Source organism: Aulonocara stuartgranti (assembly GCF_965226115.1).
Source record: "Aulonocara stuartgranti genome assembly, chromosome: 18".
Classification (NCBI taxonomy): domain Eukaryota; kingdom Metazoa; phylum Chordata; class Actinopteri; order Cichliformes; family Cichlidae; genus Aulonocara; species Aulonocara stuartgranti.
This window is the reverse complement of record NC_138954.1, coordinates 1,940,001-1,954,283: the sequence shown is the minus strand read 5'-3', so window position 1 is coordinate 1,954,283 and position 14,283 is coordinate 1,940,001. Positions and strand designations below refer to the sequence as shown.

Genomic DNA, 14,283 nt, shown 5'->3' with positions numbered 1-14,283 from the left:
ATGTGAGAATGCTCTTCCTGGACTTTAGCTCAGCATTCACCCATATCATCCCGGAGATCCTGGTCCAGAAACTGTCTCACCTGGGACTCTCCACCCCCATCTGCCTCTGGATCAAGGACTTCCTGACAAATAGACCACAGTCTGTCAGACTCGGCCCCCACCGGTCCAGCACCATCACACTCAGCACCGGGTCTCCACAAGGATGTGTTTTGAGTCCCCTCCTGTTTACGCTCTACACATCCGACTGCTCCCCTACCCATCTCTCAAACACCATCATAAAGTTCGCGGATGACACCACAGTGGTTGGACTCATCTCAAGGGGGGAGGAGTCGGACTACAGAGATGAGGTCAACAGACTGACTGAGTGGTGTTCAGTTAACAACCTCCAACTGAACACCACGAAAACTAAAGAACTTATCTTGGACTTCAGGAAGGGCAGAGCAGACCCGGCCCCACTTTACATTCACGGGAGCTGTGTGGAGAGGGTACACTCCATGAGGTTTCTGGGCGTGCAGATATCTGATGACCTCTCCTGGACTGCAAATACTACAGCGGTGGTTAAAAAGGCCCAGCAGCGTCTCCACTTTCTGAGAGTGCTCAGGAGGAACAACCTGGAGGAGAGGCTGCTGGTGACATTTTACAGAGCCACCATAGAGAGCATCCTAACGTACGGCATAACAACATGGTATGCAGGGTGCTCAGCTGCAGACAGGAAAGTACTGCAGAGGGTCATCAACACAGCCCAGAAGATCACTGGCTGCTCTCTGCCCAGCCTGGAGGTCACTGCAAACTCTCGGTACCTCAGCAGAGCTGGCAATATCATCAAGGACCACTCTCACCCCAGCAACCAACTGTTTGAACTATTACCGTCAGGCCGACGGTACAGGTCACATAAAACCAGGACAAACAGATTCAGGGATAGCTTCTTTCCCAGAGCTATCACCGTAGTAAATAAGCACAAAAACAACTGAACCTGCTTAGCTATTCCATACCATCACTGCCATTATATTATGCTGCTATCCTGTATATATCGTACTTACTATTGTTTGAGTACTTGTGATTGTTTTATTGTACTTTTTATATTTTACATTTATATTTATTATTGAATCTTGCACCAAGGGAGTGGCACTCCAATTTCGTTGTACTCTGTACAATGACAATAAAGGCTATTCTATTCTATTCTATTCTATTCTATTCTATTCTATTCTATTCTATTCTTCTATTCTATTCTTCTATTATTGTGTATGATATGTTCGCATCAGTGTTGAAAAGAAATGCACATTATATATTTGTGCTTGTTCTACAAAGAGGTTTTGTTTCATCTGATTGTTAAAATGAATTTTTGTCAATCATTTTTTCCCAGTTTGGATTCAGGAGACAGACACTATCTCTACTTTTAAGATTAGGCTTCAAACTTTCCTTTTTGCTAAAGCATATAGTTAGGGCTGGACCAGGTGACCCTGAATCCTCCCTTAGTTACACTCCTATAGGCTTAACCTGCAAGAGGATTCCCATGATGCGTTGAGTGTTTTTTCTTCAGTTACCATTTTATGTGTTTATCAGTTTCAGTTTCAGTTTTATTTGTCATATGCAAGTTAGCACAGGGTCAACATTGCAATGAAATCTATTTGACGAGCAGCAGACAGTAATTCAGCAGTATAATATGTAAAAAACAGTAAGAGCAAAATGTTTATAAAATATAGTAAAAAGAAAAAAGTTAACAGGAAATACACACACACACTTGTGAATAGATAAAGGAAATCTTAAATTTATATATTTATCTTTATCTTATTCTTCCCAGTTAAATTTACCCTTCATTCTAATTTGTGTTGTACAGTTATTTCATTTTTAACCTTAATTTATATTTTATTCCTTCTTAGTTAAATTTACCCTTTTTAATTTTTCATATTTATTTCCTATCTTATTCATAGCCTTTTCCTTTTTTGTTCTCTTTAGGTCACGAGCAGTTGTCCAAGCATTTCACTACATATCGTACTGTGTATGACTGTGTACGTGACAAATAAAATTTGAATTTGAATTTGAATTTGAGGAATGTAACCATTGACATGTTATGGGGGGGGGGGGGGGGGGGGGGGCAAATGGGATATTGCACATGAGATAAAGTGGCATGAGTGAACAGCAGTACAAACTGAACAGTACAAAATTTTGAGTGGCAGTTAGTACAGTATTGCACAGAGTAAGGTTTTTATTTGTTTAAATACTAATGACAATGAAGTGACCAGTGCTGTCAGCGTTGATCTCGTCAAAATGACGTTAACCCCATAACCACATTAACGCGGCAAATCTCCGGAAGCTCGTAAACACGTGCACGCCGTGCAGCCCTACGCATGGGGCGATCCACGTCAACTTTCTTACGGATATTTTCTGCGTTAATGCGATTATGGCGTTTACATCATTTTGGCGAGATCAACGCTGACAGCAATAGTTTATACACCAGAGGGTCTGATTGTTGGGTTTTCTCTGTATTATTCTGGTCTTTACTGTACAATGTAAAGCACTTTGAAGTAACTGTTGTTGTGATTTGGTGCTATATAAAATAAACTCAGTTTAATTAAAAATATTTAGATTAACAGTTTTCTGGAAATGACCTACTGCCAACGATACGATACTTATGAAGAAAAACTAATAAAAATATGTTTAGAAGCATTTCAAATGAAGCTTTGCAGTAGCTGTGGATCAATAAAGAGTTTTAATGCCTGAACCTGCAGCTGTTTGCTTTCCAGTGGATGCACAGCTGTGCATCAGGCGGTGCGATGGAGGTGGCAGCGCTCGGTCGGCCTTTCAGCGTCGGGATGCTGTACGACTGTCGCAGTGACGCGCTCGTCCCTGGTAAGAATTCACATGTAAAGATTCTTGATGCATCACAAACTTTCATTTTTTAAATATAATATAATATAATATAATATATATATATATATATATATATATAAAAACACCCAGCACGCCCCTGCGGGCGGTTTATCCTTCAAGCTCGGGTCCTCTACCAGAGGCCTGGGAGCTTGAGGGTCCTGCGCAGTATCTTAGCTGTTCCCAGGACTGCACTCTTCTGGACAGAGATCTCCGATGTTATTCCCGGGATCTGCTGGAGCCACTCGCCTAGCTTGGGAGTTCTACAGTCGACTGGCTTTAAAAAATGAAAGTGACATGCAGTCTTTTGACAGTGGCGTCACTAAATTAGTTATTAGAACGTTTCCCTCACGAAAGTCCAAACGGCCATTTTTGACATTATTACTGTCATTATCTTAAATACTGAAAACTCAGATGCAGAGCCTGAACTCTTCATCTGGAAGAACTCAGTTAATCTGGTACATCCAGACAAACAAAAGATTTGTGCTTCATTTACTTTTTTTATTTCATTTTGGTGAATATCACAAAAAGAGATGAAAAAACACAACAAGGAAAGTCGTGAAAAAATCAACAGCAAAAGTTTGACAAGTTTGCTCATAGAAAGACACCGCTCTGTTTATTTATTTTAAAATTCACATTTTTTAAAATCATTTTTTAACATTTATTTTAGAGTGTGATTTAATTGATGGAGTCCTGGTAGTACTTTTGTTGCTTCTTCTTTTGCAGGAATGACTCTGTGGGATCGTGATGACCTGATGAAAGATGTTGGAGAAAGACCGCAGGCCTCTAATGATTTTGAAATTGTTGCATCTGAATCAATCTCAGACAAATCTTCAGCTCTAAATGTTGAAGCTTCACTGAAGGCAAGTTTCCTGGGTGGACTGGTTCAGGTTGATGGATCTGCCAAATATCTGAATGATAGTAAATCTTCCAGAAATCAGGCCAGAGTAACACTGAAGTACAAGGCAACCACAAAGATCCAGGAGCTGTCCATGAATCATCTTGGAAGAGGAAACGTGAAGCATCCATATGTTTTTGATCAAGGCTTAGCAACACATGTAGTCACAGCTATTCTTTATGGAGCACAAGCTTTCTTTGTGTTTGACCGTGAAGTTTCTGAACAGGAAGATCATCAAGATGTTCAGGGCAACTTGAAGGTGACCATCAAGAAGATTCCCTTACTTTCTGTAGAGGGTGAAGGTTCCCTGAAGATGGACGACAAGGACAAAGAAAGTGTTCATAAATTCTCCTGCAGGTTTTATGGAGACTTCTGTCTTCCAAAACCACCAACAACCTTTCAAGGTGCAGTAGAAGTCTACCAGAGCCTGCCAGGATTACTGGGAGACAAAGCTGTACCAGTGAAGGTCTGGCTGCTGCCACTGACAGCTTTAGATTCTTCTGCTGCTAAACTCGTCCGTCAGATCAGTACAGGATTAGTTCAAGAAGCACAGACAGTCCTGGAGGACTTCAGTGAGCTGGAAATGAGGTACAATGATGTACTGGGAACCAGCACTGCAAAGGAGTTCCCACAGATTGAACAAAAAATGAAAACTTTCAAAGAAATGTGCTCTGAGTTCAAGCTGGAATTAAAACAAACTTTGGCCAAGAAGCTTCCATCAATCCGAGGAGGAGGAGAAGAGGAAGCTGAGCTTGCAGAGATCCTGAAGAAGAGACATTCTTCACCTTTCAGCAGCAAAAACCTGAACGAGTGGATGGACTGTAAAGAGAGAGAAATCTACACTTTAATGTCTTTTACCAGGATGATGAAAAACACCAAAATCATCTCATCGCAAAATGATCTGTACAAGGAAAGTCTGAGTGCAGAGCACGTTGTGTGTTTTGTTTTCACCTCTCTGGGAAAGGATGAACCGTACCTCTCAGCTTTATCAAGATACTTAAAAGGAAAAACCAACCCAGACCTTCAAGATCCTCACACTCATGATGTAGAGAAGGAACAATGGTACGCCTCAAAAGAAGTAGCGGCTGAAATGAGGAAGAAAGCAAAACTCTTCAGTGATTTTGCAGAGGCCAACAAGGAGAACAAGAACATGAAGTTCCTGACAGTGGGGTTAACTAATGAGACCCAGGAAGGTTCCAGCATCCACCTTTATGAAGGTGGATTTGCTGTCAGTGAGAACTTTGAGCCTCCTTCAAAGCCTGAAACTGTGACAGCAGCTGACATAAACCACAACAGTGTGACACTGAAGATTTCTCCACCCAGATTTGGAGCAGAGAACATCACCTCCTACTCTGTTGAGTACTGTGTCAGTGGAGAGGATGGATGGCAGCAGAAGACAGAAGCAAAGGCTGAAGAAGTCACAGTGAGAGATCTGAAGCCAAACACAGAGTATGTGTTCAGATGCAGAGCAGTGACCTCAGCAGGTGTCGGGCCGGCTAATAAAGTTTCTATTAAAACTTTACCCTGCAGCCCTCCTGGAAAACCTCAAGCTCAGCCATATTCAAGTGAGATATCAGTGAGCTGGGAGAAACCTGCTAAGCTCGGAGAGGATGTCCAGATATTGAGCTACATGGTGGAGTATTCAAAAACAGATGAAAATGAGGAAGCTCTGCAGTGGAACCAAACACAGTCAGCAGGTGAAAAGGTGATCCTTTCAGGTCTCCAGTCAGAGACAGAATATGCAGTCAGGGTCAGATGTGATTGTGGTTCAGCTGGAAGAAGCAAAGAAAGCATCACTGTTAAAGTCTACACAACATTTAACCGCCTCACAGAACTTCTCAGGATTAAAAGTAAAAAGATCAAATCTGATTCCCCCTCAGTTTACAAACTGCCTCTGACAGAAGAACACATGAACATAGATGGATGCAGGAAGTTTAACTTTGGAGAAGAAAGCACGAGGCAGAATCGTACAATAATGCTTCTTGGAGCGACTGGATCAGGAAAGTCCACTCTGATCGATGGGATGATCAACTACATTGTTGGTGTAGAGTGGGAGGACAGTTTCAGGTTTAAATTCATTAATGAGGATCAGTCAACATCACAAGCTCACAGTCAGACCTCTGAAGTCACTGTTTACAAAATCAACCACCAGGAGGGATTTCAAATCCCGTTCTCTCTGACCATTATTGACACTCCAGGCTTTGGAGATACAAGAGGCATAGAAAGAGACAGAGAGATCACAGAGCAGCTACGTAATCTCTTCACTTCCTCACATGGTGTCAGTGACATTGATGCTGTGTGTTTTGTAGCTCAGGCTGCTTTAGCACGACTCACAGCAACACAGAAATATGTGTTTGATTCAGTGCTCTCAATCTTTGGCAAAGATGTGGCAGAAAACATCAGCATTGTGGTGACATTTGCAGACGATCAGCGACCTCCAGTTCTCGAGGTGATCAATGCTGCAGGAGTCCCATGTCCTAAAACAAAAGACGGGCTGCCGGCTCACTTCAAATTCAATAACTCAGCGCTGTTTATAAACAACAAACCAGCTGAAGGAGACAGAATGAGTGATGATGATGATGAAGGAGACTTTGATCAGATGCTTTGGGAGATGGGGACAAAAAGCATGAAAAGGTTTTTTGCCACTCTGAATAAAATAGAAACTAAAAGCTTGACACTGACAAAGGAGGTCCTCAGAGAAAGAAAGCAGCTCGAGATTTCAGTTGAGAATCTGCAGGAGCAGGTGAAACTTGGGTTAGCCAAGCTTGAGGAGATAAAAGAGACGAGGGAAACACTTAGAGAACATGAAGCAGAGATCAGCAGAAATGAGAACTTTGAATTTGAAGTTACTGTCAAAAAGCCTGTTTATGTGGACCTTTCTGGGACTGGAAACTACATCACCAACTGTCAGATGTGTCATGTCACCTGTCACTATCCCTGTCCCTGTCCAAAGGATGCATATAAAAACTGTCCAGCAATGGGACCAGGTGGATACTGTACTCAGTGTCCAGGCAAATGTATTTGGAATGTACACTTTAGTCAGAAGTACAGATGGCGCTTTGAAGATGTTAAAGAAAAAGTAACAAAAAAAGAGATGAAAGAAGATTATGATAGAGCCACAGGAGAGAAGATGACTGTTCAGAAAGTGATTGATAAACTGAATGCTGAGTATAAAAGTTTGCAGGCTGAGGTGGTGAAACTGATGGAGAGATCTTCCAAGTGTCTGAACAGACTTAAAGAGATAGCACTGAAGGCAAACCCTCTGTCCACTCCAGAGTACATCGACATGCTTATTGAAGGAGAGAAATCTGAGGGCAAAGAAGGCTGGAAGCAACGAGTTCAGTCTCTGATGTCCATGAAGGAAAAAGCAGAGCTCACGGCTAAAATAGAGCAAGGCAAGAAACTCCTTCACCACTTTGAACAGAGATGATAAAGATCTGAACTCAGTCAACGACGACAAACGACACACGTAAAAAAAAAACCCTCATATTTACTGTTTGCTGCCTGATAAAATCTCATTTTAAAACTGATTTATCTTTAACATAGAAGTGTGATTATATTTTATTGGACATTAAAATGTTCAACTTCTGACTTTTTCCTTTCAGCTTCTTTATATTCTTTACGTTTGATCTAATATTAAGTTTATTTTCTCAGTGACTCCTGATGTTGATGTTAATGGACTTTTTATTGTGTTGATTTTTATGCTTTTATTTAAAAAGTGTAATTTTACTTTTGTTTCCTTTCCTGTAATTTTTCTGGATTTTTCTGTTGCTTCATAAAACACAGCAAATGTTTATCACACATATGAGAGCAGCTGTTTTATCCTCTGTGTGAGGGGACGTAGTTTTACTAACTCAGACGTGTCATTTACACATTTACAGCTTCATTTTCATTTGCTTCCTGAGCACTCGTGCTGCCGGTGTGTTAGCTTTATCTAAGTAAAACCCTTTGCTGGAACAAAGAGACGATCCACTGCAGGGGCAAAACAGCGGTCCACCTAAAGAAAAGGCTCTTATACTCAAACAGATACAGATGTGTCTGCCGTACCATATATCAGAAAGAGAAGATACAACCTCTCTCATGACCCTCGGATGTATGTGAGGTATGTCAGAACACTCTGGAAAAGGAGTGAACGTCCTCCCATCTCATAGCACACAGAGTCTTACTAAGGATGAGACCTTCTGTCAATATGCAAACAGTTATAGACTCTAAGCATATATGATTATGTTTCTAAGTACAAATGTCAATTCTAAAATCTCACTCTGACACAGCGTTTGTTCACAGTTAAACATTTATTCAGCCAGTCCTGTCATTAAGTCGTGTTTGATTAAACAGAGACATGAATCCCTTTGTTGTCGTGTCAGGAGCTGCACGCTGTGGTGACCTGTTGTAACAGGAAGCAGCTGGAAGTCACTTTATTAAGATCAGAATTCAGCAAGCTGATTGGTCCATATTCTCTCATTTGTTAGCAGGTGTCCTGATGTTTTTAAAGTAATATAATTTGAGCTCTGATTCATTAATAATTACTCGAACCTGCTGGATTAGCTTTAAGATCATGGTCACATGATCATGAGTTTGTGAGTGATATGTTCTCATTAACATAAAAAGCTGACCTGCAGGATGATTTTGGTGAACAGGCCTCTCAGTCAGCATCACTGATCTGCTTCAGTCTGACTGCTGAGCTGGAAAAAAGCCGAACCTGAAGATTTTATTCTTCATCTTAAACATGTCAGCTCATCAGATAATGCCTGCATGCTTCTACACTGGCTGCTGTGTGAAAACAGATTTCACTGCATTTAATACCAACTTGAAGTTAAATGTGACTGAACAACATCAGAGGTAGAAGAAGCACAGAGAGCTGTGGTCTGAAGACAGATGAAACTGTAATCTTTACAAAAAACTTCCAGTAACTGTTTAGGAATTACAGACATTTTTATACACAGTCCCTCATTTTCAGATACTCTAAACTGACTAACAAGTAGTTTGATAATTATGATTTGATCAACTGGTCCTGAATCCAATTGACACCCTCTTCTCAACGAGAAGCCTGAGGTTGGGGGAGCCCGACTATCCTGGAGGGACATTCCCTGCCAGATACATGATGGACAGGTGGAGGAACTGGAGGGTCATGTGCCTGGCGGGACGGTCGATCTAGGACAGGACGAGTATCTACCTTTTTGGAACCATGATAACAGGGTTCTTGCTGATCTTAGTTGGCTTGGACCTGTGTGATGGACCGAGTTGAAAACAGGAGGAGTCACAGGAATTATTTGAAAAATAGGGTTGGCATTTAAACCAAAAATTATATTTACAAAAGTAATAAATGTTGAGCTCATAAAAGAGGTAAAAGAAACAAAACTCAACTCATGTAAAACCACAACTTAACAAACCAACTGACTGCCCAAACAAACATAACTGACCTAAACAGGAAATGACTCACAAGGGTATATCTAATGGCTGATCAGACCACTATGACACGTGAGGGGTAACTAAACAAAACACAACTGTAAACAAGAAACAATGCAGTACAGTCTGGTTTGATAATAAACTAAACACCAAAAAAGAAAATCATTAAACCCTAAACTCAAATATTTAATTAAGGGCAACAACTTTGTTTTTACATTAAAGAAAACACACATTCTCCCCCTTCAGCAGGAAGCGGTGGTGCAGTCCAATAATCCCTGTTGCATTTAATGCTTTCAAACCCTGGCCACCACATTTTGTCTGGCAGCGACTTCAGAGTGTGGCCATGGGTTTGTCCATCACAACCACCTTTCTGATGATCACCATCATCCCATGAGGCAAGCATGGAGCTCCAGACCGAGAGCGGCTGATGGTCATTTGATATTTCTTCCATTACTAAATAATCACACCAACAGTTGTCACCTTCTCACCGAGCTTCCTGCTGATGTCTAGTAGAACGTTCCTGGCTTCTTCAGGTCTACGGTCTTATCTGACATCCTCTGACAGATTTATGGTCAGATTTATAGATGTGAAACTGTGAGTGTTAAAAAACATTTCCTGAAGATGAAAGTTGAATTTCAATGTTTTTTTTCTCTTTGTGCTCCAATCTGTTCAGTAATGTTTAATTAATGTGCTTGTTAATATTACTTGAATGTTGTCTCGTCTGTCATGATCAGTAGCAGCAGCTGCAGTGTGTTGGTGCCACAAGGGGGCAGCAGAGTTTACAGCCGCAGATATCAGACCGTTTGCGGTTGGAGTTGTTTCCTCTCAGAGACCAAGAGGCAGACGACAGAACAACTTCAGAGGATCGACGAGCTCTGCTGTGAGTACACTGTGAGTCATCATGATGAATGATAAATGATCCAGGTTGATCAGTTAAAGAGGCATTTCAGTCAGACAGGCTGTCTGTCGTCATTCAGGGAGTGAAACGCTTTCATTCCGTCAGTGTTTTATAACCAGCGAGTGAAACTGAAACCGAGTGCTGCCATTAATCAGCTCAGATAAAACAGGACGACCACACAGTAATGGAGTTTATTTATTTAATCCCAAATGTGGGATGACTGTGTCACTAATGTGTGAGTGTGGATGATAGTCTGTGGAAAACAAAAAGCAAACAGAAACCGAAACAAACAAACTGCTGGGGAGGAGAGAGAGAGAGAAAGTTACAGGGTGTGGTCCAGCAGTCAGATTTCCTCAGGAAAGACGATAGCTGAGTGGTCAGAGCACGCTTTGAACAGTCCAAAAATTACCTCGTACCTCCTTCTCCTTAACATTTTTTCTTCATCACAGTGGGAAACATTACAAGGTCAAGGAAAGGTATTAAGGAGGATTTTTAAGGACTTAAAAACGAGAAGAAACTACAGTGACAGAAGATGGACTACAAAATGTGCATCTCACTCTGTGTTCTTCAATTTATATGTTATTACCACTCACAACTATATTAAAAAAAAATCATGGTAGCAAACAAAGTTATAGTTGAGTCATATAACACTGAGATTTATGTAATTGTATAATAAGGGCCCAAAAACTGCAGGTAATAATATGGAAATGCAGCCCGGTAGTAAGGTGGTAATAGTTCGGCAGCAAGGCAGAAACAAGAAGGTAATAATGTGATAATTACTGGTGGAGGACATGTTTTCTGTAGGCTACCTGTTCATTTTTCTTTAGCTTTGTTTATATTAATGTACACATCTCCAGTTATCCTCTGCTGCTGAGACAGTCAAATTAAGTTCTTCAAATAAGGTTCTTGGGAAATGATCTGGAACATTGTGCAACCTCATCAAATGGGACTGGATCATAACAGTTCGATGTGAAGGAATACAGAGTGATCAGCTACTCTGTGGATTTGGAGCAGAAATGTCCCGAGCTCCTCACAGGAAGATTACAAAATGTGCACATCGACAAAGCAGATGGTCTAGTTCATACAAACACAGCAGCGGTCCCCAACCCCCGGGCCCCGGACCGGTACCGGGCCGCGAGAGTTGAGGCTCATACCGCACAGAAAAAATAAATAACTTACATTAATTTCATTTTATTTATTATCTGACTCTGAACAGTGTTTTATTTTGAAAAAGACTGAATTCTCTCATTTACTTCCGTCTATGACTGACTCTTGACGCATGTCAAGATACATTAGTAGCTAATATTAAACCTCCAAGCTAGCAAAATGAGTAAAAAACAGATGTCTTTGGAGGGTTTCTTTGCAAAGGGAAAAAGGCCCAGTGAGGAGGCAGAAGAAGAGTGTATGACAACCACTAAGAAAAAGAAAGCTGTATTTAACAGACAATAACAAAATACCTACTTGAAATATGGATTTATCGCGACAGGCGATTCCCACGCACCAAGCCCGCTCTGCATAATATGCAGCGACCGGCTCTCCAATGAAGCAATGAAGCCTTCAAAACTGCTTCGTCACTTGGAGACCAAGCACCCAACATTAAAAAACAAGCCTTTGGAGTATTTTGAAAGAAAAAAGCGGGAACAACAGGGACAGAAGCAATTACTGAGGGCCTCCACAACAACAAATACAGGTGCACTGAGAGCATCATACTTGGTGGCTAACCGTATTGCTAAGGCTAAAAAGTCATTCACTATTGGTGAAGAATTGATCCTTCCTGCCACTAAAGACATTTGCTGTGAACTTTTTGGGGAGGTGGCGGCTGAAAGGATAGCACAGGTGCCTCTGTCGGCTAGCACTGTTACTCATCGCATTGATGAAATAGCAGAGGACGCTGAGACACAGTTGTTGGAGAAAATTAATACATCACCATGGTACGCTTTGCAGGTTGATGAGTCTACAGATGTGGACAATAAGGCAATACTACTTGTTTATGTGCGATGCCTTTATCAGGAGGATGCTGCTAATAAAGTTACACAATTACACAGTGAATTCGCGTGTAATATTATATTTACAAAATACCACAGTTTTTGTCTTGGTCGTATCATTTTATTTTGTTGTATTTATCCGTGACACCTGCCGGTCCGTGAAAATATTGTCTGACATTAAACCGGTCCGTGACGCAAAAAAGGTTGGGGACCGCTGCTGTACAGTGCAGCGAGGAATGCTCAGACCTCTACATCGGAGAGACCAAACAGCCACTTCACAAGCGCATGGCACAACATAGAAGAGCCACCTCCACAGGACAAGACTCAGCTGTCCATATGCATCTAAAGGTCAAAGGTCACTCTTTCGAGGATGCCAATGTTCACATTTTGGACAGAGAGGACAGATGGTTTGAAAGAGGAGTGAAAGAAGCATCTATGTCCACTGTGAGCGACCATCTTTGAACAGAGGCGGGGCTTTCGACACCAACTCTCTGCCATCTATAATCCAGTTTTGAGTTCCCTCCCCAGACGCCTTAACGCCCACTCACATCCTGGGCCATCTGACCTCAGGAAATCACATGATTAGGTGGGGCCAGGTTTCACAATGAACACACCCGAAACTCTGGCTGATTGTGACCCACACCCAGTTTCACACCTTGGCTCATGTGATTAGAGGATCATCAGGGGGTCCTTTTGTCCCTCTGTGGGGGGTCACTCCCACTAGGTTTATATCTGGGACTCTCCACCATTTGACCTTAGAACTGAAGAAGCTTCTCAGGTTAGAGGTGAAACGTCTTCAAGTAACTTAAAGAAGTCCAGACGCTTTTCTTTCCAAGCTCCTTAGGTTACAAACAACAGTACACATGGGCACCACCTGTAACCTGACAGTGTTACTTTGAAATATTTTTTAAGAATTACGTCAAAGGCTGAGAGAATCCGAAAGCTAAAAGGTGAAAATCTTATAAGAATTAATTTTCTAAAGCAGTTAAAACGCAGTAAGAACTAAAATATGTTTAAGAATTAATTCAACAATATTTTATAACACATAACGTTTAATCAACAGTCCTTAAATACAAACACAGCAACATGAATAACTTTGATGTTTTTTCTTACAGATTCTTGTGTCCATAGTGGTTAGTGTTGTTCTCTAACATGTGGAAGGTCCTACTGTTTTTGGTTTTGTATATGAATTAATTTATTTATAATTAATTATACAATTAATTTAGTTTAATTAATCAATAAAGAGTTTTAATGCCTGAAACTGCAGCTGTTTGCTTTCCAGTGTCCACAGCTGTGCAGGATCACCATCTACTGATGTAATAAGGTTTTATCTTAGTATGTAAATGTATAAGAGGTGTTATTGACAGTTATAAACAAAAAGAGTTTGTTTCCGTAAAACTGAACATGCAGCATTTTACAACCTACTACACTGTCTTTGTCTCACCCAGGAGGTGCCAGGTGGAACTATTCCAGATGTTGTCAGTTATAGTAATGGGTATAAAAACAAACAGCTGGACAGCAGAAGAACCAGAAAAACATCCTCAAACTTTTTCGATGTTTTCCAGGTTAGACTGAAGGATGGACGGTACATCGGGCGGTGTGATGGAGGTGGCAGCGCTCGGTCGGCCTTTCAGCGTCGGGATGCTGTACGACTGTCGCAGTGACGCGCTCGTCCCTGGTAAGAATTCACATGTAAAGATTCTTGATGCATCACAAACTTTCATTTTTTAAAGCCAGTCGACTGTAGAATATATAGATATATATAGATATATATATATAGATATATATAGATATAGATATATATATATAGATATATATAGATATATATATATATAGATATATATAGATATATATATATAGATATATATAGATATATATATATAGATATATATATAGACTTCAGTTCAGCATTCAATACAATCCACCCCTCACAACTCATCAGGAAACTGACAGACCTGGGTATCAGTTCCCTCATCTGCAAATGGTTACTGGACTTCCTGACCAACCGCCCCCAACATGTCCGGCTGGATAACCACTGCTCATCTACCATCACGATGAACACCGGTGTACCACAAGGCTGTGTGATGAGCCCTTTCCTCTACTCCCTCTTCACCCACGACTGCAGACCTGCTGATGGTTCCAACACCATCATTAAGTTTGCAGATGACACCACGGTGATTGGCCTCATCAGTGACAACGATGAGGCCGCCTACAGGGAGGAGGTGGAT

General features: G+C 41.1%; 1 protein-coding gene across 1 annotated transcript; it reads left to right on the top strand.

Moving 5' to 3' along the window:
- The first annotated feature begins 2,736 nt into the window (after positions 1–2,736).
- Positions 2,737–7,471, top strand: LOC309693915 (uncharacterized protein). The gene is made up of 2 exons (XM_082513559.1): positions 2,737–2,850; positions 3,595–7,471. Exons 1-2 carry the CDS (start codon positions 2,748–2,750, stop codon positions 7,194–7,196), a joined length of 3,705 nt encoding a protein of 1,234 aa, XP_082369685.1. The 5' UTR covers positions 2,737–2,747; the 3' UTR covers positions 7,197–7,471.
- The last annotated feature ends 6,812 nt before the right edge of the window (positions 7,472–14,283 follow it).